This window comes from Lotus japonicus, chromosome 3 (genome assembly GCF_012489685.1).
Source record: "Lotus japonicus ecotype B-129 chromosome 3, LjGifu_v1.2".
Lineage (NCBI taxonomy): Eukaryota > Viridiplantae > Streptophyta > Magnoliopsida > Fabales > Fabaceae > Lotus > Lotus japonicus.
Genome location: NC_080043.1, coordinates 39,817,497 through 39,843,472, shown reverse-complemented (window position 1 = coordinate 39,843,472; position 25,976 = coordinate 39,817,497). Strand labels below are relative to the sequence as shown.

The 25,976-nt window shown below is 38.8% G+C and overlaps 2 protein-coding genes and 1 long non-coding RNA gene across 3 annotated transcripts; 1 reads left to right on the top strand and 2 right to left on the bottom strand.

Annotated features, from left to right (window-relative positions):
* The first annotated feature begins 302 nt into the window (after positions 1-302).
* Positions 303-1,706, top strand: LOC130744130 (uncharacterized). Its single transcript, XM_057596320.1, has 4 exons — positions 303-491; positions 594-776; positions 841-1,101; positions 1,212-1,706. The coding sequence occupies exons 1-4, from the start codon at positions 303-305 to the stop codon at positions 1,704-1,706; spliced, it is 1,128 nt and encodes a 375-aa protein (XP_057452303.1).
* A 17,795-nt stretch (positions 1,707-19,501) lies between these two features.
* On the bottom strand, positions 19,502-21,451 carry LOC130748324 (uncharacterized). The gene is made up of 2 exons (XR_009022652.1): positions 21,197-21,451; positions 19,502-19,758 (listed from the first exon to the last, which is right to left on the bottom strand). It is a non-coding gene; the product is annotated as an uncharacterized LOC130748324 (long non-coding RNA).
* A 2,776-nt stretch (positions 21,452-24,227) lies between these two features.
* Positions 24,228-25,710, bottom strand: LOC130744129 (uncharacterized). The gene is made up of 2 exons (XM_057596318.1): positions 25,371-25,710; positions 24,228-25,327 (listed from the first exon to the last, which is right to left on the bottom strand). Exons 1-2 carry the CDS (start codon positions 25,708-25,710, stop codon positions 24,228-24,230), a joined length of 1,440 nt encoding a protein of 479 aa, XP_057452301.1.
* Between the last annotated feature and the right edge of the window lie 266 nt (positions 25,711-25,976).

Genomic DNA, 25,976 nt, shown 5'->3' with positions numbered 1-25,976 from the left:
GTAGGGTGATTTTGTATAATTGGTTCTGCAATCCACCATGGCTGTTGTCGAGGCTGCTAAAATTTAAGATCTCCTGCTCTTTTCATGGTCGTCCATGTCGTAATCTGGGCCAGCAACTTCAATTGACATTCGCGAGCACAAGGAGAGACTCATGTGCGTGGTGGTAGGGAGATGGAAGGTTGGAGAGGTTGGAGGAAGAGGGAAGGAAGACGTGTTGAAGTTTCCAGGATTGGTTCCAAAAAGAAATTAAGTGCAATTCCAGGTGTCATTTTTTAATTGAAGAACAGTTCAATGGGTTCATCATGGATATGGAGCTTCTGGATATCCAGCTGCATGGTAGGAGATTTACTTGGTCAAGGCCTAATGGTCAAGCGAGGAGTCGTTTAGATCGCTTTTTGGTTTCAGAATCCTGGCTGGAGAGGTGGCCTAACTGCTCACAGTTAGTTCTTGATCGTGATGTTTCTGATCACTGTCCAATTCTTATGCGGAGGGTCTTTCAAGATTGGAAACCAAAACCATTCCGAGTTCTGAACTGTTGGTTGGAGGATGCTAGACTTTCTCCTTTTGTTGAAACTGTGTGGTCGAATTTTTAGGTACAAGGTTTGTCGGCTGGACATGTGTTGAAAGAGAAGTTGAAGAGATTGAAATCTGAACTGAAACGGTGGAACTCTGAGGTGTTTGGTGACTTACGTTTGAAGAGGGCTGAAACAGTTCAAAAGATTAATGAGTTAGATAGGAAGGAAGAGGAGGGAGGATTGAGCACAGAGGAGTTAGGTGTACGACAACAGTTGCTTTCAGAGTTTTGGGCTGTCCTAACTTTGTCAAAAAGCTCGTTCTAAGTGGATTAAGGAAGGGGATCAAAATTCAAGATTCTTCCATTCTACTATTAATTGGAGGCGGAAGGCTAATTCCATCGTGGGGCTTGTGATTGATGGTTGTTGGGAGGAGGATTCGGCTAAGGTCAAGGTGGAAGTAAAGCGCTTCTTTGAAGATAAATTCTCTAGTAGACAAATGAGTCGTCCAACGCTGGATGGTGTGTCGTTCAGAGCATTGGATTCGGCTGATAATGCATTGTTGACAGCAAGGTTTGAAAAGGATGAGGTCAAAGCGGCTGAGTGGGATTGTGGTCGAGATAAAAGTCCTGGGCCCAAGGGTTGTAACGCTTCCTTATCCAGAAGTTTTGGCACTTGCTTGAATCTGACTTTTTACAGGTGTTGCATGATTTTTGGCGTAGTGGAGTGTGGCCCAAGGGGTGTAACACTTCCTTCATTGCTCTAGTGCCTAAAATTGAGTGCCCGCAGCAGTTGAATGACTTCAGGCCTATCTCGCTGATTGGGTGTGTTTATAAAGTAATATCTAACGTTCTTGCAAATCGGATAAGGCTGGTCTTGGGGAAAATAATTGATGAGCATCAATTCGCCTTCCTTGTTGGACGCAATATGTTGGACAGCGTGGTTATTGCAAGCGAGATCATCCATGAAGCAAAAAACCTAAAGAAGGCCACCATGGTGTTTAAAGTTGATTATGAAAAGGCGTACGATTCGGTGGAATGGGACTTTCTAACTTATATGATGGCAAAAATGAATTTTAGTCCAAAATGGGTGAAATGGGTAACGAGTTGCCTTGATTCTGCCATGGTTTCTTTTTTACTTAATGGGAGTCCTACATCAGAGTTCAAAATGGGGAAGGGTCTGAGACAAGGTTGAATGGTTTCTGTTTTACTTGATTTTGCCATGGTTTCTATTTTACTAGCGCCATTCCTCTTCTTAATAGTGGCTGAGGGGTTAAATGGTTTATTAAAACAGGCGATGTGTTTGGGTAAATTTAAAGGGTATACTGTAACACCCCGATTTCGGTGGCGTCACTTTAGTAACCAAAATAAACTTAATGCGGAAAAACGTGAATATTTTTTTTTTATAATAATAACTAAGACAAGACGGAATTAAATAAAACCCAACAATAACAAAAATCAGAACTAATATACAATATATAAACAGCCCCTGCTGTAGTAGCAACCTCGTCACGAGTAACCTCCAGTGACGGAAAGAAAAGTGCAACGCCCGTAGGCAATATATACAGACCAAATGAAAAGGTGAAGTGCCCGCAACACTATCCCTCAAAACTGAGAATCAGCTGACCCAATGGCCTGAGAATAAGACTTCCTAAGTCCAACCAACTCTCTGTGATTCCCGTAAGGAAACCACACAAAAAGCTATAGGCGGATCTACCCTGTCCCCTAAGTAACAAATGAAGCAAGACTGTCAGAGCTAAAACTCTACTCCTACACTTATCCTAACTCGAGGAGCTCATACCAACACTCAAAACTATGTGCTAGCATGATCATCGTCTGAATCAGAATCCAGAACGACCAAGTCTACTAACCCTATCCGTCCTCCCCTCGCAACCGTAGTGCGCTCCGATGCTGGACTCACGGGCTTAGGGCCCGAACCCTGATCATCAATGATCGCAACAGAGGGTGCACTAGACCCTGCCGAGGGCACTCCCACTGGAATCTCCTCTGAGGGATCCTCCTCGTCTGAAGACAATGGTGGTGGTGGTGGTCCTCCAAGTCCTGGTCCACAGTGAACGCCCGGTGGCAAGTTGAAGCTGATAGAGCATCGCCTCAACACTCCTGACCTCAGAAGTCCTCCGCTATCCACGTGATCCTCCATGATGCGCCCCGAATACGTCGCTCGATGGCTCGCGGGGTCAACCACCCACGACCCGGGGTCGTCCTAATCGATCATCTCATACCTAATCCCCCCCCCGAAGGGTGGACCATGGTGAACCAATCCGCAATATTCATCTGACAAAAGGCGTTGTCCGCCAAAACACACACAGAAGACGCGAGGGTCAACTCTAAAGAACTATGTAGATAATAAACCCAATAGGTACAAGTAATAGATAGCCACTTAGGCTTATAGCTAGAGATGTCATTCCTAGGGTTGCATGTTCCACAATAACATAAACGCAATAATAGCAATTAGCATGTTCCAAATAGGTTTAACAATTACCAATCACACTCAACAACTAAATTAGTATGCATGTTGCATGATATGTATGCAGGTTAACCCAGTCAACCAATATGCAATCCGGAGCGGATGGACATCAACGGATCAGCCCTTCACCAGCCACGGTGGTGCCATTTCGGCCCGCGTGCCTCTTACTCCAACAACAACGGTAGTCAGATCAGCCGTAACCCGTAGGTCTGCCATTTCGGTCTGCTACAAGAGACGTCTACAGACGCTCTATCACGGAAATCCGGGTCTTATGACCATTTTGGAATCCGACGAGGTCCAGAGTACGTCCTGTGTTAATACCCCATTAATGTTGCATGAATGCAGGATGATTAGTCAACCAACGTCTCCGATCTCACTCGACACGTCGCCACGTGTTCTAGGTAAATTAAAGTTTCTAAAAGCTTACCCTAAGGTAAAGTCGATTCTGCGACAAAAGACACACTTCACGCCAACACATAACCCACGATGATCTCCAAATCATCCGACTCATCTCAATCCGATGGTCACAACTGCTCAGCGAGCACAGAGTATCATACTCTCGGAAACTAACGGTTTCCCGGACTTATCCCCAGGATAGCCCAACAACATCGCTGCTCCAACAGCACAACAACCAACGCTGCTCCAACAGCACAACAACAAACGCTGCTCCAACAGCACATCAACAACAGACTCAACACTTGGATCCGACGACACTTCTCGTTTTCCAAAACTATGATTTGCATCCAAAGCCTCCTTTCGAGATTTATACCATTACTTAAAGATTTAGAGGTTGTTTAATGTCTTATGAGTTTTCTTTACAAAATAATTATCCCTTTAGTCTTATCGCGAATCCTATAAGTTCTCGGGATCTTCGAATCCCCAAATGACTCCAGAGAATGTCTCGATCCATAAACCCTATACAAGGCCCGAATCTCATTCGTCCTATCAAACTTTCTCAAAACTCTCAAAATAAAATCGGCATGACCTGCCCGCTATTCTCACCATTCAGAATCTCAGATTTCCAGTGTAAAGCATATTTAAATCATCACAATCAACAACATGTCATATATCAAGAAATCTCAACATTAACACTTAGCACTTAGCATATAAAGCATGCACCACACATCCTAGATTACCCACATAGCACATAGCATGTAAGTCAATCTCAAAAACATTCAGTAGATGAATCATCTACATTGTCAGCCGAAGCCTCAGAAAACATTTTCCAATCACACACAATTCCAGTGCATAAACAGTAAACAATGTCGAAACATCGACCCTAAGCATTAACTAGAGATTCAGTGAGAAGCCCTCACCTGAAGGTTCTCCAGTATGATCGTCAAGCGCTTCCTCGCACTCAAAGTGTTGTTCCTCAGAGAAATCCTCAAAAGCACCTTTACAATAAAATCACAGAATACTATAAGAATCTATCGAAAACTAAGCTATCGATACTTACTAAGGTTACTCGAAGTAATCTATACTCTAAGGTACGATAATCTAGCGCGAAAGACAAGTTTTCGGAAAAGGAGAATTTCCTCCTCCCCCCTAATAGCTCACGGCCACTTTTGGTAATTGTAAGGTTCGGTTTTTCTTCGATCAAACTTGGTTCCTATGCTTTCATAAGCCGTAACTAAGGGTATTCTGAACTCGGAAAAATTATCGGATCAAAAACTGTCGCAGGGGTATTTTGGTCATGATTTTTAACTTAGGATTTTCAAAACTGAAATCCCAAAAATAAAATTTTGCAGGGACGTCACCAACGACGTTTATGACAACTAATCCTACTAGCACTAAGCTAAGGCGATAGTTTTCAGCCTAAAGGTTGAAGCTTTACACCAAAAACTCCAAAAATGGGTATTTTAGGTTCAAATTGATTCCGGCGGAATTCCGGCGACATAACGGAAAATCTAATCCGGCAGAAGTGATCTTGGGCACATAAGGAAGAGGTTTAGAATCAGAAATGAAAGATTCAGGATAGTTTTGCAAAAACCCATAAACTATCCGCTCAGAAAACTCTACAGAAAAGCTATGGAAAAAGCGATCAGAGGTAAGGATTAGCGACTATACCTCGAAGCCTTGAAGCAGCAACTGATTGATCGACGATCAAGCAAGGTTTGAACAAAAACTCTTCTTCCTTCTTCCTTGTTCTTGGCCGCGGGTTTGAAGAGAGAAAATGGAGGAGAATTTGAGTTTTTCTTCCTTTCTTTGCTATATATAAAGGTTGGAAATTCGCGGGAAAATGAAAGTTTCGCGAATCTGATTTTTCCGGCGTCATTCTCCGTGAATTAATAGATATGTTTTGGCAAAAGAATTCCAAAACTATAAAGAGGTCTCCTTGTATTTTTGGCAACTAATGCATAGTCGGTACAAAACTATTTTACCCGATAAGTTGCTTTTTGCATCGAATGTCGGAATAGAAAACTTCCTTCGGAAGAAAGATTGAAATCATCAAGAGAAATGGGTGTGCGCGTGTAGAATATTCATTTGAAGCTCTGAATAGATAAAGTCTTCATTGTCGAGAAATTCTAGGGTTTTGAAATACCAGGGATTCGGTTTCGGCAAACTTCCGATGATTGGAATCGGACGTTCGTAGATCCTAGAGTTTCGCCTCGAAACGATTGTGATATATGGAAAAAGAGAAGTTCTAACATTTCTCTGAAGATTTTTGGAATTAGCTTCCGTCGTGCCTAAAAGTGAAAATTAGCTATATACTAGGGTTTCTGACCTAGGTTTAAGCGTAAAACGTTCGTGCTATAACTTTTATCGATCATAATGAAATCCTTGAACTTTCTCCTTCATAAATATATTTCATTTAATAAACTTTCGTTCAGGTTTCCCTTCACATTACATCAACCCTAATCGTGAATAAGAAGTTTATTCACTTAGCATGAACTTAAAAACTCGGGCCTTACATATACTGTGGGTGGAGGACAATTAGAGGTGCCGAATCTTCAGTTTGCAGATGACACGATCTTCTTTGGGGAAGCTTCTATTCAAAATGTAAGGGTAATGAAAGGCATTCTGAGGTGCTTTGAATTGGTGTCAAGGTTGAAAATTTATTTCCATAAGAGTAAATTGGTGACAGTTGCTGTAGATGAGGGTACTACTAGTAGGTTGGCTTCTGTGCTCCATTGTAAGGTTATGGCTATTCCTTTTGTTTATCTTGGCATTCCGGTGGGAAGCAGGGCTCGGTTGTCCTCAACTTGGGCATCGATTGTTCAAAAGATGCGTGCTAAACTTAATCCTTGGCGTCGCAGACACATATCTTTTGGTGGGCGGATTTGTTTGATTCAGAGTGTTTTGTCGTCTCTTCCGCTATTTTTTCTCTCCTATTTTAAAATTCCAGTGGGTGTTGAGAGGGAATGTAGGAGAATTATGCGCAAATTTTTGTGGGGAGGCTTGTTGGATGAGCGGAAAATTTCTTGGGTAAGCTGGAAGCGGGTCTGCCAACCAAAGGATTTGGGGGGACTTGGGTTGAAGTATTGGATAATTTTTAATAAAGCTCTGCTTGGGAAATGGAGGTGGCGTTTATTGACTGAGCCAAATAGTTTATGGTGTCGTGTAATTAAGGCAAAGTTGGATATGAATGGGCCTGCCTCTGAATCTCCTTGGTGGAGGGATGTCAAGGTGGCGTGCTTGGATCATAATGGGGGGGGGGGATTGGGTTGAAGCTGGCCTTACTAAAACTGTTAGAAATGGTGATGCGACTAGTTTCTGGTCGGAGGATTGGACGGGTGCTGGTACTTTGTGTGTTCACTTTCATTGACTCTTTAATCTGTCTCGACAGAAGTATGCTAACATTAAGGAGATGGGGGCTTGGGTGCATGGAGCGTGGAGGTGGAATTTCTCTTGGAGAAGACGATTGAGTGAGAGAGAGAAGGGGTGGGTTCAAAAAATGAGTGAGGAAGTGAGTTTTGTAAACTTAAGGGAGGGTCAAAATGATGAGTGGAAGTGGTCCCCGAGTCGAGAAGAGACTTATACAACTAACAGTGCTTATTCTTTTTTGCAGGGATTTGGTGATGATGAGCCGGACCAAACGTTCAAACTCTTGTGGGCAGCCCATGTGCCTTCAAACGTTAAGGCGTTTGCTTGGCGGTTGATGTTAGATCGCCTCCAAAGTAGACAACAATTGCTCCGAAGAGGGGTGCTTCAGATTCAAGACGATGTCTCCTGTATTTTCTGACATACTGCGTTGGAAACCACTGCTCACTTAATGTCGTCTTGCCCGAAGATTCGTGAGATTTGGGCATTTGCAGTGGCTGGTTGGATAGCCCGATTGTTTTTCATGACTCGCCTCGGGATCACTTCTTGCAATTCCCTAGTCATGGCTGGAATAAAACTCAAAAGTTGGGTGAGCCTGCTGTCTGGTTTGCTGTTGTGTGGTCAGTATGGCTAATTCGTAATGAAATTATTTTTAAAGCTGTAGAGTTTGATAGAGACCACTTGTTGGATTTAATTCAGTTCCGTTCATGGAATTAGATCCGTCTTAAATTGAATGGGGTTGGATTCTCACTATTTGAATGGAAAAATTGCCCAGAAGCTTGCATACATTCCTTGTAGTACAGGTTGATGTCATGTATGCTATTTTGCTGTTTTGTCAAGTTGGTGGCTGGTTTGAGTTCTTCATGTAACACCCCGATTTCCGGGTGTCACTTTAGTAACTCAAAAATAAAACAAAGTGGAAAAGCAGGTATTTTTTTTCTTTTCGTTTTTCTCTTTTTTTTTAAATGAAAAGACTTGTTGAAATAAAGACTCAACCCATTCGCGATTAACAGTGACTAATATACAATATAAGCACAGCCCTCGCTGCAACCAAAAACATCGCCACGAGTGTCCTCAAGTGGCGGAAAGTAACATCAAGTAATTGAAAATAGCGCCCGTAGAAAAATAAGTGCAACTCATAGACAGAGTCATAAGTTTTATAAATACAGTCCTCCAAGAAAGTAAGTCAGCCCAAAACGGCCTCCAAAGGACCTCCTACGTCCGACAAACTCCCTGTGATCCTCATGGAAGAGAACCACACAAAAAGCTAATAGTCGGGGACCTACCCTGCCCCAAAATAAGAAATGAAAATCAGAGCTATGACACTAACACTCTACCTTAGTAGGCTCTAAACACCCATACCCTAAACTTCCATCATCGACCCTCATCTGGTCTTGCATTCAGTCCGGGTCCTCGTCGAAACTTCAGTAATGGTCATTACGCTCCTAGTCCTCCCCGAGTGACGAATCATCACGAACCAGCTGTCGAACGTCTGGCAGCAGGCCGACCGCCCAAACACAGACATACAAATAAAGCCAAGGCGCTAGGGTCAACTTACAGTATACAATAGATATACAACCAACATTTGAAGAATAAGGGGGTATATATATATATATATATATATATATATATGTTGTATAGATACGTATAACTTATGTATTGCCTACCCTAAGGTATATACATAGTATATTTATCAATGTAACGCCCCGATTTCTCGGGTGTCACACAGTAACCAATCACGTGTATTTTTACAAAGAATTTTCGCCGATCAATTAATTAACCTTTAATTAATGATAAAAGATTCATTAATCGCGAAACTCTTGAAAGATTAACCTTTACAAATCTCGCGGAAGTAAACATCATCTCAAAACTTTTGAATTAAATAAAATAAGTATGAAACATACGTCTATGAAACATACATCTAAAACCAAAGTAAATTACATCAACTTTAATTATCCAAATGAAAGCAAAATAATTGTTCAATGCTTCCCGAACTCGGTACTCTCAACCCAAAGAGAAGATGGATGTCTCTCAACCCAACCCAAATCCTCGGCCTCTTTCTCTTTATCTTCTTCCTCTTTATCTGAAGTGTAGTCTTCATCCGGTAGTGGCTCGTCACAGAGTATCAGCTCCCAAGAATGAGTCGTCGCCCTTATCTTCATGACCATCTACCCCCCAAATAAACACATAAACAAGTAGCGCAAGGGTCAGATCTCATGTTCTCATATAAACAATCACATATCCATGTAATTCTCATAAATAACAAGATATAGTAAGCATAATGTTTAGGTTACATCTCAGTCAGTCACCTAAGTTCAGTTAGGCTAGCGACCTCACCATTCACACAACCACCTCAACACCAATGACCATATTCACGATCATCCGCAGATGAACAATTCTCGGACGGGACACACCGTACAACCCTCATTCATGTGGGGGGACACACCGTCCGCCGGACACACCGCCCGTCCACAGAATCACAAGGTGACCGCAGTCAACCAAATCACGTGGGGACCCACAAAACACCCTCGCGTGCAAGTAACCGTTTGTCTCTAACGGTACCATCGTTCTCATGACCCATAGTCTTCACTAGACCTATGTCCAATTACATCACATTTTACTTGCAAGCGATTAAGTTCTCATTTCTCTTTGTTAGGGCTCTAATAGTCAACCTAGAGTCTTAACGTTTTCAACAGCGGATAATGCAACTTAAATGACAGTAATAATCACAGCACCAAAAGGACTTACAGCTGGATGAGCGACCTTTTTTACAGAATAATCCAGCCAGTAACAAAATACATCAATACCATACAAGTAAATTAGATATTCCAAATTCAGAAAACATCCAACCCAAAAACTAGTAGATTCAAGTTTTATGGAACAACTGTCATATTCATTTTCTAAAAAAAAACAGCAGGAACAGCGATCACTAACAACGATCACCCGAACTCAATTCTCAACCGAATGTGACATACTTTACATGTCTGGAAAGCTATTTCGAAAATATACCACTTTCTAGTTTAATACTTTTTCTTTTGAAACCCAGAACCTGGTGATATTAGGCTTTGAAGCTCGCTGTCCGGTACAGGGAAAACAGCAGGCGTATCAGTCACTAAAACCGATCTCTAGGCCTCATTACTAAACCAAAAATTTTGTTCGTTATATGCCTAGAAAGCTAATTCGAAGATCTATAACTTCCTAGTTTACCACGTTTTCATCTGAAGACCATAAATAGGTGATATCGGGCCATGAAGTCCGCTGTCCAGTACAGAAAACTGGAAGAGTCACTTCTGCTCTAAATTAAAATTTTGAAGATGCAAGTGCAAAGTTTCAAAGCCATTTTCCAGCAACAAAACATCATATATTCATGTGGAATCACCCTATGAAAAGATTTCAGAACCTAACACATCTCAATCATCACGTTGGACAAATAAATTTCATGTCAAACTTATCAAGTATTGCATGGGATCTTCACAAAGCATCAAGGTCTAAGGCAAGAATAGCAAATAGTGAAACAATAACACATGGTATCTCATGGAAAAATCCAGCAAGCATCATGATCATAAAAATCCAGCAAGTTATCCCAGAACCAAACCCTCATGCAAAACCCTCCAACAACAAAACTTTTCACAACAAATCATGGCAACAATTCCCTAACAACCTACCCAATCCTAGGACCAACCCTTACCTTGGCTAACTTGGTGAAAAGGAAAAGGTTTCGGTGAAGAAAAGGTCCAAGAACGCTGCTGTCCACGTCCCCTCACTCTCCCTCGCAGCTCTCTCTCTCTCTCGCAAGGTTCTCCCTCTCGCGCGTGCGTCACTGGCGGTGGTGGCGGCTTGATCGGCGGCGTCTCTCTCTTGCTCTCTCTCAGGTTTTCACGTGGAGCTGTATGGTTTCTGTTGTTCAGAATGAGGGGAAAATAAGGGTTTCCCCCCCCCCCCTTATTTCCCATGCAACCCGCGGCCTCACACACATGTGGGCTAGGGTTTCATTTTTTTCTTCTTCTTTTCACTTAAGCCTGCAACCACCCTTGACCCATTAGTAATCACCACTTAACCAGGTCCAAATTACAGATAGGCCCCGCTCTTTATAATTAAAACCCAATTAAACTCGGAATTAAAAAGAAAATACAACACTTAATCCGCTGGCACATTACAGCCCGGCCCTTGCTCAGTAGAATTCGAATATCTCGAGCTACAGATGTCGGAATGACCTGATTCCACTTCGAGAATTTTATACACTTAAAGGGCTACAACTCTCATGAAGGAAGTTTTCCCAAATAAGGTCGTTAAGACCCTCTAAAAATTCACACAAGTTGACAGTTGAATTCTGCCGATTTCCAAACTTGAACAAAAACCTCATTTTTATTCAATTTTTCTCAAATCAATACAAAAATGAAATAGGGCCTTACAATCAACATCAAATCATCAAGATATATAACGATTGTTTATCGACATCAAATCACAAATGACAATTGGATCTTCAACACATCAACAAATATAGTTAGGTGCATGGCGTGCCAATGCAATGTCATGCTCAAAAGATGATCCGGATAAAATGTCACCATCTCGACGGATGGGACGAGCCAAGCATCTCACTCCGCTAAAGCATCTCGCTTTTATGAAGCATCTCGCTCCTGTGAAGCAGCACGCTCCTGTGAAGCATCTCGCTTCAATGAAGTCCGATCTGAGATCGTCCTTCGGAAAGCAGCACACTTTCCAAGAAATGTATGCATGAATGCAATATGGTTAGCCAAACAACGAAACGTTCTCACCAAGATACGCGTGTCTAGCTAGAGTACATTGTCTCTACAATACCCTAAGGTACACAAGGAAGTGCTAGTCGCACTTGGTAACTTCCCTAGTCACTTTGGCTCACCGCCTCGATGGCCAACCAAACTGCTCCACGAGCAAAAGAATGCATCTCGCACTCAGTGACCTTTCAAGTTACCCTGGCTCACCATCTCGATGGCCAAACAACTCATCAACGATTAAAGAGAATGCTGCTCGCATTCTGTGACTTCTCGTCACAACAGCTCATCCTCTTGAAGACTGAACCAAATGCTCAAGGAGCAAGGAGTGTCATCCGCACTCAGTGACTGTCCCAGTCACAACGCTAGGATCGCCGACACTTCCCGTTTTCAAACTTATTTCAGATCCTAAGTCTTTTCCAAGAAATTGTTATTACTATTTGAAGATGTTCTATCTTTGGTTAATGCATTATGAATTTCATTTATGAAGTCAAGTTTCATTTCTCTTTTGTTCCAAAACTCTATAAGTAAAAAGATCCCAATAAACCCAAGTAATTCCCCGGGAAGGTCTCGATCCTAAAATGACTATGGCTTAGACCTCCGGTCAAAGCCTTCATAACATTTCCCAAACCTCGTCATTAGCATGGCAAAACCTCACGTTTTCCCACATTCCGAAATCATATAATCATGTACGATCTCAAGTCAGTACAATTCAATAGAGCATATGCAGGACATCGTAAACTCAACAGAAGTAATGGCATATAGCTCAGTTCAATAACAATATCAATATAACAATAATTCAGTGCGGAAATCATATGACGGAAACCAGTAAACGGCCGAAGCCTCTTAGAAAACGGAGACACACGTCTCATATAAGTTTTACTCGGTCGAAGCCTCCAGAAAACATTTTCCAATTCAAAGCGATAAACAATATTCAATGCAATCTTCAATATCAAGCAGTATTCATGTCGAAGTTATCGACGCCTACAATACAATTAGCTAGTAAGTAAGTTGCCCTAACCTCTAGTTCCTCCAGAATCACGGTGTAAGTCACGCTCACAAGCTTGCTCAGTCAAGCCCAAGGTTTCCACAACCGAACCTTAGAGCGAAAACCACAGAATTCAATCACAATCAGTCAGAAACTCAGCAAACAATAATTACTAAGGTTACATGAAGCATCATAAACTCCGAAGTACGATAATCTAACGCGATAAGACAAGTTTTCGAAAAAGAGAAATTTCCTCCCCCCTAAAGGGTGCTCTCGGCCACACACATGCAATTGTGTTCGCCGCTTTTTCTTCGATCAAACTTGGTTCCTAGATTATCATTAGTCGTAACTAAGGCGAATTAAAGTTCGGAAAAGTTATCGGATCGAAAACTAACGCAGGGGTATTTTGGTTAGTGTTTTTAGCTCGGAATTTCAAAATTGGAATTTCGAAAAACAAATTATGGGCACGTCACCAATGACGTTTATTACAACTAATCCTACTGGCGCTAAGCTCAGTCGAGAGTTTTAAGTCTAGAGGACGAAGTTTTGGTAAAAAATGGGTTTTTCAAGCAGAATTGAAACTCGGCGAAATGTAATCCGCTAAATATGCTCTTGGGCATGCAGGGAATAAGTTTAGACAGAGAAATCAAGTTATTTGGACTGTTTAACAAAAAGCTCAAAACTTTGAGCACAGAAAGACATAGAGAAAAGCGACATAATTTATGATCAGGGGTAAGAAATAGCATCCGAGGTCTACGCGTAGCAACTGTTAGTGCGACGATCGGTCAAGAAACGACGAAACGGTGCTGGAATCTCCCCTTCCTCCTTGCTCACGGCCTCTCTTAAGAAATAAGGAGGAAATGAATGAAATGGTGAGGTCGGTGAGGTGCTGTACGTTGCCAAGAAGAAGGAATTGGTGCTGGTAATGAATATGTGGTGAGGATTAGAATTGTGAGGGAGGGTGTGCGTGAGTTATATATATATATATATATATATATATATATATATATATATATATATATATATATATATACACATTATAAAACAATATTTAACGGTACAAATTGGTTTAGATACCGTAGAATTTAGCTCATAGAGTTAAGAGAAAAATATAAGGATGATATATCATTATCCTAAAAATTATGATGAACTTTATGAAATAATAAAATATAAATTTGGATCACTTTGAGCAAATTAAAATGATCTATGGACAAAGAAATGAGTAAAAATTGAGCTAAAGAATAATTTTGAGACATTTTAGAATAAATATGACGTTGTCATATTGTGCATCTAAGCTAAGTGTCGATCCAAGAAAGGACGATACTTGCATCGGGTTCATTTAAGTGAGAAAACGACTTGAACGCAAACTGCTTCAAAATATGCCGCAAAACTACTTTTTACAATTAATGTCGGATGAGAAAACTTCCTTCTGAAGAAAGGTTAGAAACATCGAAAGAAATCGGTTCGCGCGTGTGGAATCTTCGTTTGAAGCTCCGAATGGAAAAAGCCTTCATTGGCAGTTTATTTTAAGGTTATGGAGCTATCAGAGATTCAGTTTCGGCAAACTTCCGAGAATTGGAATCGGACGTTCGTACATTCCAGGGTTTCATGTCGAAACACTTGTCATGGAAATGAATAAGAGAAATTCTTATATTTCTCTGAAGATTTTTGGAATTAGTTCCTATAGTGTTTTAAGAGTAAATTAGTCGTTTACTAACGTTCTTGCCCTATGCGTAAGCGAATAAGACTCGCGCTATAACTTATATCGACTTTAATACTATTCTTAGTCTTTTCCTGAACTTTCTCCTTCATAACTTTATTCCATTCAGTAAACACTTGTTCAGATTTCCTTCACGATACGTCGAAACCTAATCGTGGTTAGGAATTTAATTAATTAATTCTATAACTGAAATTTTGGGTCTCACACTTCAAGTTTATTCAGTTGGAGGTACTGGTTTGGAAGGCCCTGTCACGTGGGTTATAATGCTAGGATTCATTGGATTGGTATTGCTTATCATTGTCTCAATTTGTTGGTGGTGCTTTGGGGACGCATTGTTGCTGTGAATTGTTTTGGGATTCATTACTATTAGATTGGTTCTGTTTTTCTGTTTTTCTTTTCGTCCTCTTTCTTATCTATTTGTATATGGGTTAGCACCCCTTGTGCTTATTCAATACATTCCTTGCTTATCAAAAAAAAAAACCCACAATATAAAAGGAACATGAATCACATATAGGATCATACTTGCATGAATTTAGGACACGAATAAATTAAGAGAAGAGATGACGACATAGCTCTAGTATGCATAACAACTTAACTTCATATTAGAAGTCTTCTTGTTCTACTTAGTTGTCTTCCTTTTCTAGGATAGAATCGTTCTCCACTTCTTTTTCAACTTTGATGAGATTTAGATAATAGTATAACAAATTTTATGTGTCTCAAGTCACAAATTTATGGAGAAAGTAGAGAGGGATTACTCTCTCACGTAGGGTTATAATGGTTCACATAGAATCTTACATGAGAAGTCATAATGTCTCAAACCATACCCTTTCATGACATAGTCTAAATGGTTCCTACCCATCAAGATTTCGTTTTACCATAGGCTACACTATTGAAGTATCAAGTATACCTACCATGTGATTTCCAATATCCATTGATTACTAGATGAAAATTCTAGAAAACATCACGATACTATTCAACCAATGTTCATAAATGAGTAAAAGACCAAACATTGAAAATAAAATTTTCTAAGATGTTATAGTTGATTCTTTGAATTCTCGATTTCTCCCCCTTTCCCCTAATTTTGCTATGATTGGTCTAATTTTGCTATGATTTGTTTGCTTTCTCTTTGCCTGACTCATGATTGATCGACATTATGAAGTATTTTGATTTCATGTTAAAAGCTTCTCTCTGCCTTTGCATTTGAATGACAAATTCTTTCCTTTGACCGTTGTTCCTTAGAATAATGCACTACTAGAAAAAGTATTTTCTACATTAGGGTTTTCACAACGGTGGATGAAATACCTGATGTGAAAGATAATGTGTTGGCAATATTGAAATTATAGTAAACTTTTATGAGAGTTTTCATATCAGTTGGGAATATGTCTGATGTGAAAAGTAATTAGTAAACATTTTTTACAACGGTTCATAAAATAAGCGATGTGAAAGCTAAATGCGGTGACATTTTTGAAATTTTAATGAAGTACTTTTCACATCAGTTACATTACAAACGTTAGGAAAAGTCATTCTTTCTTTATTTTTCACATCGGTTATATTACAACCGTTGGGAAAAGTCCCTATTTTCTTTAGTTTTCGCATCGGTTATATAACAACTGTCGGGAAAAGTCCATCTTTTCTTTAGTTTTCACATCGGTTACATAACAACTGTTGGGAAAAGTCCCTCTTTTCTTTAATTTTTACACAAACGCTGAAAGCTTTCTTCCTCAGTCTTTCTTCCTCGATCAGTCCCTCTTTTCACTGTGCGTTTGGTGGTGGCGCCGTTGGTTTTGGCCATCTTGACGGCGGAGTCATCCTCCACATCAAACAAACTCACCTTCCTCTTCCTCTCTATACCCATCAAAACCCTAATATTAAACCGCTTCGACACTCAACTCCTCTCTGTACCCATCACTCACTTCAAGTTTCTAAATCGGGACCCGGTCGCTCGCACCTGCAGGTTCCTACTTCCGTTCGCTCGCACCTGTTGTGTGTGTATTGTGTTGATTAACACATTCTTTATCAAGCCATTAGAATAGTTAACTTGTAGCATATTGCTTTCTTCCATCTTTGCTGGTCTATTTCTCTATTGTTAACCTCATGCTGGCTTGCACGCCTCTACTGATATGTTGACTATTTTTTGCACTTGTCTTTACTAGTTAGTTTTAGTACTAGTTAGATTTGCTATAGTTCTTCCATGTCTATTCTGTTTTATTGCTGCTTTGCTATGTATTTCCCTTTGATGCTAAAACTCACTTGAGAGAGTGTGTTTTCAAGATCTCTTTTATTCTAGTAAATGTTCATTTTTAAAAAAATATGTACAGGTCAAATTAGTTTAAAAAAAGCGAAAAAAAAAACATTTTACATTAGTTTCAAACATGACTGATGTGGTAAGTACACATTTCACATCGGTTATCTGGTATAACCGATGTGAAATGTTGTATTTCACATCGGTTTTGAATATAAACCGATGTAAAATGCTTTTTTTTTTGGCACGTTTATACATTTCACAACGGTTTTTTGTCTCACCCGATGTGAAAGGTGTAACACCCCCTTTTTCCCATTGTTTTATTTAAAAACGTTTATCAGAGTTTAAAAACATATCAAGGGAGTATTACACTTCTTCACGAAAACTCATTAAAATTAACACTGATTGTGTTTGAAAATTTATAAGTTCATATGCTTTTCAAAGAATGAATTATTCCTGCCAATGAAATTTCTAAACCAGTCAGATAATCCTAAGATGCATAAAATCACTTATTTAAATAGGTTTATCTTCCATGATATTCCAATAAAATTCATCATACTCAGAACTGAATTTCATAAGCACTTCGGCCGTCAACAGTACAACATCGCCATCATTTAGAAAATTATTCAACAACTTCCATAAGAAGAGATTATAAAATCCTCTCAACATAAATGTAAAAGTAACGTAAAATATCTAACCAGTGTTACATTACAGAGCAAGACACTTATTTTATAATAATAATAATAATAATAATAATAACATAAGCTAAGACTCTCCGAAGCTACTCCTCATGAGCCACATCTCTACCTCCTGTACCTGAGCGATGTCGCATAGAACATCATTCCAACAGAAGGGTAAGAACTTACATTGTATAAAATATAACATAACAAAGAGCAAGTAAACAATTCAGATCCTGCTTTATAAACTCTTCACCTTTACTTTAAAATCTGAGTGATTATAATATTTTCTCTCAAGACAGTTTCACAATTCTTATTAATGTTTCGAAAAATTATAAGCTTAAAGAAGAATAATAATTCGACTTTACCACAACAGCAAAACAATTCACCAACAAATCACCAAACACATAAAACCACTGAAAACGTGAAACTTAGTGTGTGAGACTCTAATGTATGCATGTGGTACCAATTGTTAACCTTAGCGGTATCACCGCGTCCACTCCAGACAGTTAACCACCAATGAAGTCCACTCCAGACTTCCAGAACCACGCCAGTTCTGGGACAAACCTCAGTTTTCCGATGAAAACCGACACGTTGCCTCTTGACTAAATGAAGTGTATTTCGTGCAAAAACTCATAAATTAAAACATGCAATTTTGAGACCACTCCAGCCCCAAATATATAACATATTTTCTCACCAAATTCCATAACGGAAATCACACCAAAATTGCACAAAATAACACTTCAATACAATTATCAAATCATTCACTATTCCACTGACAAAATAGCAACACAAAATCATCAAATGTCTCATATCAATTACTAGAATCAGTTTCAGAATCAATCTCAGAAATAAGCAGAAACATAGCAAACTTGCATATAATCCTGGTACTAAATGAGCAGTCCAAAAATTATGAAAATTTTACCAAACATAGCCTTATACGTTAGCTTTCATATAAAATTGGTTTCACCTAATTTGGAATTCTGTAGAGAGAGTTATGGTCTCTACAGCACAGGCTGTTAGGGTTTCTGCGAGCAGAAACAGAGTGAACTTGCAGATAATTCTGGTATTGAACCAGCAATCTAAAAATTATGATAATATTACCCAATATAGCCCTATGAGTTAGATTTCATACAAAATTGGTTTCACTCAATTCGGAATTCTGTAGAGAGAGTTATGCTCTCTATAACACAGGCTGCTAGGGTGTCTGCGGGCAGAAACAGAATAAACTTGCAAATAATTCTGGTATTGAACCAGCAATCGAAAAATTATGAAAATATTACCCAACATAGCCCTATGAGTTAGCTTTCATACAAAATTGGTTTCACTCAATTTGGAATTCTGTAGAGAGAGTTATGCTCTCTACAACACAGACTGTTAGGGTATCTGCGGGCAAAACATAACAGAACCCAATTTTCCCCGGAACCTCAATTTCGCTCAAAATCAATTTTTCTCACCACATGTTAACACTCAACACAGTCTCTCAGTTCTGAATTTTCAAAAAAGATGAGGGTTCCTTCATGTTAAACTCAACCTCTGTTATTCTACAATTATACAAGATAAATTCAAACCCTTACCTCTTGAAGATCAAATTCTAGGTTTTTTTCTTCTCTTTTCTCCCCTTCTCTCTTTCACGCTTCTTTTCTTCTCCTCTGCTAACTTCTCCAATTCTCAAATTCTGATTTCTCTCTTTCTAATTCACTCATATCCCTTAAATAGTCATACTAATGGGCCCCACTCTCAATTACTCACACAAAAACCTAACAAACTTATTTATCTAAATCTTATTCTATATCACATGAGATTTAAATTATAATCACATAATTCATCAAATTACCATATAACATAATAATAATTAAGATAAAATAATGAATAACCTAATAACGAAAAGTGGGGTGTTACAACTCTCCCCCACTTAAGAATTTTCGCCCTCGAAAATTACCTTAAATTAACAACTCGGGGTAGGACTTCTTCTATCCTACTGACCAAAACAATATCGATTGTGTCATAGACACATATTGAATACAAAAGGAATTAAACATGTTAATAAACATGCTGATAAACCTAGTCTACTAACCGACCATGCTCTGATACCACTAATGTAACACCCCCTTTTTCCCATTGTTTTATTTAAAAACGTTTATCAGAGTTTAAAAACATATCAAGGGAGTATTACACTTCTTCACGAAAACTCATTAAAATTAACACTGATTGTGTTTGAAAATTTATAAGTTCATATGCTTTTCAAAGAATGAATTATTCCTGCCAATGAAATTTCTAAACCAGTCAGATAATCCTAAGATGCATAAAATCACTTATTTAAATAGGTTTATCTTCCATGATATTCCAATAAAATTCATCATACTCAGAACTGAATTTCATAAGCACTTCGGCCGTCAACAGTACGACATCGCCATCATTTAGAAAATTATTCAACAACTTCCATAAGAAGAGATTATAAAATCCTCTCAACATAAATGTAAAAGTAACGTAAAATATCTAACCAGTGTTACATTACAGAGCAAGACACTTATTTTATAATAATAATAATAATAATAATAACATAAGCTAAGACTCTCCGAAGCTACTCCTCATGAGCCACATCTCTACCTCCTGTACCTGAGCGATGTCGCATAGAACATCATTCCAACAGAAGGGTAAGAACTTACATTGTATAAAATATAACATAACAAAGAGCAAGTAAACAATTCAGATCCTGCTTTATAAACTCTTCACCTTTACTTTAAAATCTGAGTGATTATAATATTTTCTCTCAAGACAGTTTCACAATTCTTATTAATGTTTCGAAAAATTATAAGCTTAAAGAAGAATAATAATTCGACTTTACCACAACAGCAAAACAATTCACCAACAAATCACCAAACACATAAAACCACTGAAAACGTGAAACTTAGTGTGTGAGACTCTAATGTATGCATGTGGTACCAATTGTTAACCTTAGCGGTATCACCGCGTCCACTCCAGACAGTTAACCACCAATGAAGTCCACTCCAGACTTCCAGAACCACGCCAGTTCTGGGACAAACCTCAGTTTTCCGATGAAAACCGACACGTTGCCTCTTGACTAAATGAAGTGTATTTCGTGCAAAAACTCATAAATTAAAACATGCAATTTTGAGACCACTCCAGCCCCAAATATATAACATATTTTCTCACCAAATTCCATAACGGAAATCACACCAAAATTGCACAAAATAACACTTCAATACAATTATCAAATCATTCACTATTCCACTGACAAAATAGCAACACAAAATCATCAAATGTCTCATATCAATTACTAGAATCAGTTTCAGAATCAATCTCAGAAATAAGCAGAAACATAGCAAACTTGCATATAATCCTGGTACTAAATGAGCAGTCCAAAAATTATGAAAATTTTACCAAACATAGCCTTATACGTTAGCTTTCATATAAAATCGGTTTCACCTAATTTGGAATTCTGTAGAGAGAGTTATGGTCTCTACAGCACAGGCTGTTAGGGTTTCTGCGAGCAGAAACAGAGTGAACTTGCAGATAATTCTGGTATTGAACCAGCAATCTAAAAATTATGATAATATTACCCAATATAGCCCTATGAGTTAGCTTTCATACAAAATTGGTTTCACTCAATTCGGAATTCTGTAGAGAGAGTTATGCTCTCTATAACACAGGCTGCTAGGGTGTCTGCGGGCAGAAACAGAATAAACTTGCAAATAATTCTGGTATTGAACCAGCAATCGAAAAATTATGAAAATATTACCCAACATAGCCCTATGAGTTAGCTTTCATACAAAATTGGTTTCACTCAATTTGGAATTCTGTAGAGAGAGTTATGCTCTCTACAACACAGACTGTTAGGGTATCTGCGGGCAAAACATAACAGAACCCAATTTTCCCCGGAACCTCAATTTCGCTCAAAATCAATTTTTCTCACCACATGTTAACACTCAACACAGTCTCTCAGTTCTGAATTTTCAAAAAAGATGAGGGTTCCTTCATGTTAAACTCAACCTCTGTTATTCTACAATTATACAAGATAAATTCAAACCCTTACCTCTTGAAGATCAAATTCTAGGTTTTTTTCTTCTCTTTTCTCCCCTTCTCTCTTTCACGCTTCTTTTCTTCTCCTCTGCTAACTTCTCCAATTCTCAAATTCTGATTTCTCTCTTTCTAATTCACTCATATCCCTTAAATAGTCATACTAATGGGCCCCACTCTCAATTACTCACACAAAAACCTAACAAACTTATTTATCTAAATCTTATTCTATATCACATGAGATTTAAATTATAATCACATAATTCATCAAATTACCATATAACATAATAATAATTAAGATAAAATAATGAATAACCTAATAACGAAAAGTGGGGTGTTACAAAAGGTGTACTTACCACATCGCTTATACCAGATAACCAATGTCAAAAAGTATTTTTTCACATCGGTTATACAACCGATGTGAAAAGTTGAGGACATACCACATCATCTTTTTTTACATCGGATGCAAACCGATGTGGAAAGTCAGAAATAATCGATGTAAAAAGTACTTTTTCTAGTAGTGATGGGTGCTCTATATATGATTTTATCAGTTTTCTGGTTAGAATGAGAATGAAAATTCAGCAAATTTGCTTTTCAGCCTTTTCCCTGTCTTGAAGGATGTCACTTACTATGACTTTGTTGAATTGCAGTGTCTGAAACTCATGCTTCTGCTCCTGGTATGTTTCTCCCTAATATTTCCTCTCCCTACTTTATGTCATTTACAAATCTTGATAAGTTAGACTCCTGATCAGTTATTTGGGATTTATTCCCATAACCAAATATATGACCTCCTTGGTACTCCAAAGACATCCTTGGTAATTCTGGTGACAGGTTAGTGAAAAAATTGTAATAAACACTAATTTGTATCATGTGATAAGCTTTAAATTCACATGGAAGAGGCGTGCGACCATGAAAAACATATGCATTTAGCGGGCATCGTCAAAATACCGCTGCTAAACGCAAATAGTAAAAAAATAAATTAAAGCATTTAATTAGCAGGATTTTAAAAAATAAACACTAATTTTATGGCATTCACTCCACATATGTTGGTTACAGTGCAATTTATCTGTTTGAACATTTCAAACCAAAGAAATCATTTACTTGGTAATGAAGATTGTATAAAAAAACGGCTTAAATAAGTTTTTGGTCCCTAACCTTTACTAAATTCTTGGTTTTCATCCCTCGTCGGAGTAAAGGTGGGTTTTAGTCCCTAACCTTTGCCACAAGATTTGGTTTTGGTCCCTCCGAAGCTCTAGGTCAACGCCGGAGCTCCGGTGACCCCATGTGGCATGGTCACGACAGTTTAATGAGCTGACGTGGAATTTATTTATATTTTTCATTTAAATTATAAAAAAATGAAATTAATAAAATAATTAATAATGAAACTATTCTTAATCTGTAAAAAAAGAAAAAAACTACTCCTAATCATCACCTCGGTGGAGTTTTTTTTTTAATTCTATAAAAAAACCATAATTAAATCCTTCATTTAATTAAAATTAAAAAAAAATCATTCTTCATCTATGTTAATCCACACAACATCAGGGGGAAGCGCCGAATCAAATTGAATTAAATTAAACCCTACTATTATTCCAACAAACCCTCCAAAATCAGGGGGAAAGCACTGAATCAAAACCATCAAATCCATTAAGAGATAGATAGATAGATCTTCAAGGATTATTACCTTTAGGGATACGCATAGGAGAACCATGGTTTCTCACACAGTTTTTTCCCAATTTTTCTATGAATGTTAATGTGATGAATGATTTTTTCTTCTTCTTCTTCTCTCACATTGAATTGAAAAGGAAACCCTAATTTTGTTGGAAGGAAAAGAACAGTGGAGAGAGAGAAAGCAAAGAAATTATTCATAATCATCTTCATCATTCCAGAATCAACCAAAATTACAATTTACAATCAACCAAAACATTATTCCAAATCTGAGGAGCTCAAACCCAGATCTAGAAACCTCTGTCATGCACTGCTTCGGAACCAGATCTGGAAAACCCAAGCCAGCAACAAACCCAGGAACCGAATCCCTCCCTCCCTCTGCAGTAACGGAGCCTTTCATGCTAATTGTGAGGATGCTTCTACTGGTACTTGAGCAACGGTGTGTACTGGGTTTTTTTGGTGAAGGGATTTCTGGGTTTGTTGATTTGCTGATTTCTGGGTTGAATAGTTCTACTAAATTTGCAAGCTTTTCCAACATAAAAAAGATTTTTTTTTTTTTAAACACATGGTGAAGATGATGGTTGAAGATGATGAAGAAGGATTTGAGGTAAAAAATTTAGTAAATAACTTATGTTTTTTTTTTTAGTATAATTTCTTTTTAGAATTTTTAATAATTTCTTTTTTTAAATAAATAAGGTTTTTTAATTTAAAAGAAAAAAATATTCCATGTCAGCTTATTAATCCCACGTGGCCATGCCACATGGGCCACCGGAGCTCCGGCGTTGACCCAGAGCACCGGAGGGACCAAAACCAAATCTTGTGGTAAAGGTTAGGGACTAAAACCCACCTTTGCTCCGGCGAAGGACGAAAACCAAGCATTTGGTAAAGGTTGGGGACCAAAAACTTATTTAAGCCAAAAACAAAACATGTGGAGAATTTTCAGAAAGTAGAGACAACAAAATATTTTGGCGCATATGTGTCCCTACTTGTCTGCAATAATTCTACTTACCTAATAATACCACAATTAAAAGATTAATCACACTTTTTTTTATAAGCCAAAGAATTGTATTTAAAAAATAGCACAAGGGTGCTAAACCCAAATACAAGAAAAGAGATGAAGAGAAAAGAAAAAAGAACAGTACAATCAAACTGCAACAAGCTAAAGCCACCCAACTTTGAGGTACAAACTTACATGATACCAACTACCCAACCCCACATTGTCATATCAGCACAAACAAGAACCCCATGAGCCAACAGACACCCAATTCGTAGACAGCAACAAGAGCATGTAACAAAGATGATTCCAAGCTGATAAACAACCCACCCATGCCTCCAGCGAATTTCACACAGATGAAAGACAAATTAAAGGGCTGGACTTCCATTCAAACAAATGAATAATGGAACCCCCTCACTTTCTCCTTTATCCAGTGCCAGGACCTGACTTGTATTAGGTCCAAAACAAAATCATCATCCCAAACCCCATATGAAAAAATAACACTGTTGCGAATAAGCCATAAGGACCAGCAAGAAGCCATCCATACCGTCATCTCCGCAAGCCTCTGTTTCTTGTTTCTGGCCAAAAATGAAAACTGGCTAAAGAGAGACTTTGACGAAGAAGGCACAGCTGTAACAAATCCAAACCAGCGATGTACGGCAAGCCAAACACCCAAAGATCGCGCACAAGTACAGAACAAGTGATCACAGCTCTCCTCTTCAAGATTACAAAGAGGGCAAAGCAAATCTGCAGCTGCAGGAATCGCACTGCGCCTCCTCAAATGAACCTTTGTCTGGATACGGTTGAGCAACACGCGCCAAACAAAGGCTTTCACGTTTGATGGAGCAAATCCATTCCAAATTGACTGGAAATCAATATAAGAATCCACTGAATCGCAAACATGCAAAAAAGAATAAGCTGAGTTAACCGAATAAACTCCCTCCTCCCCTGGTTCCCACAACCACCTATCCGACCTCCCTTCCCGCAGACAACCAATATTAATAGTATTGAACAGTATATCAAGCCACCCTAACTCCCTACCTCGCAACCCCCTCCTCCATGTAAATTTCCACTCCCAAATACCCTGACTCCACTCCCCCACCTCCTTAACAGTAGCATACTTGTTTTGAGATAAATTATACAGTCTGTGAAATCTTCCCTCCAAATGTCCCAAACCTAGCCAATCCTCCAGCCAAAATCTAGTTGCATCCCCTTCCCCCAAAAATTTCATAATCTCTAAATCAAACCAATTATCATCTAAACACAGTGAGAGAACATCCCTCCACCAAGGTGAAGAGCACCTGCCATCGGCCAGTTGAGACTTAATTACCCTGCACAAGAAGCTATTAGGCTCTGTCACAAATCGCCACCTCCATTTTTCAATAAGCGCCTTATTGAAAGTAACCAAATCTTTTATCCCCAAGCCACCAAAAGCTTTGGGTTTACATACATCAGCCCATTTTACCCAAGCAATTTTCCTTTCCACATCTGAACCACCCCAAAGAAACCGTCAATCAACAGAAGTTCATACGACCCAGCATATACATAAAGAAATCCCATCGAACAGAATCATATGCTTTCTCATAATCAACCATGAAAATAACAATTGACCTCTTAGACCTCTTTGCCACCCCTACCGCCTCATTCACAATCACCACACTGTCTAGCATATTCCTCCCCCCCAGAAAAGCAAACTGGTTATCGCTGATTACTTTCACAAGCACCTTCTTAAGTCTATTAGCCAACAATTTTGACACAACTTTATACATACAACCAATCAGTGAAATAGGCCGGAAATCATTAAGAGAATGAGGTGAATCAACCTTTGGAATCAACGTGATAAAAGATGCATTACTCCCTCTAGGCCACATACCTCGCAACCAGAACTCATCCACCATCCGGTCCCGGACTCTTATCACCACCACACTCCCACACCGCATCTTTTATCTCAGACGCCTCAAAATGCCTAACTAAGAAGGCATTATCCTTAGCCGAAACAGTTTTAAAAGGAACCCCATTCAATTTCAGCCCTGGCCAACTTTCAGCTTTAAATTTATTGTTAAAAAAATTGTTGACTTCTTCCTTCACCTTTCTTGGATCCTCCTCCCAAGAGCCATCAATTACAAGACCCACCATC

Bases quoted from the DNA above. Each gene is read 5' to 3' on its own strand.
- LOC130744129 (XM_057596318.1), bottom strand. From the start codon at position 25,710: ATGTGGCCTAGAGGGAGTAATGCATCTTTTATCACGTTGATTCCAAAG. The intron at 25,328-25,370 runs GTATGAACTTCT...GGGGTGGTTCAG, and splicing joins CTTTATGTATATGCTGGGTC to ATGTGGAAAGGAAAATTGCT.
- LOC130744130 (XM_057596320.1), top strand. From the start codon at position 303: ATGGATATGGAGCTTCTGGATATCCAGCTGCATGGTAGGAGATTTACT. The intron at 492-593 runs GTCTTTCAAGAT...TCGAATTTTTAG, and splicing joins GTCCAATTCTTATGCGGAGG to GTACAAGGTTTGTCGGCTGG. The intron at 1,102-1,211 runs GTCAAAGCGGCT...GACTTTTTACAG, and splicing joins CAAGGTTTGAAAAGGATGAG to GTGTTGCATGATTTTTGGCG.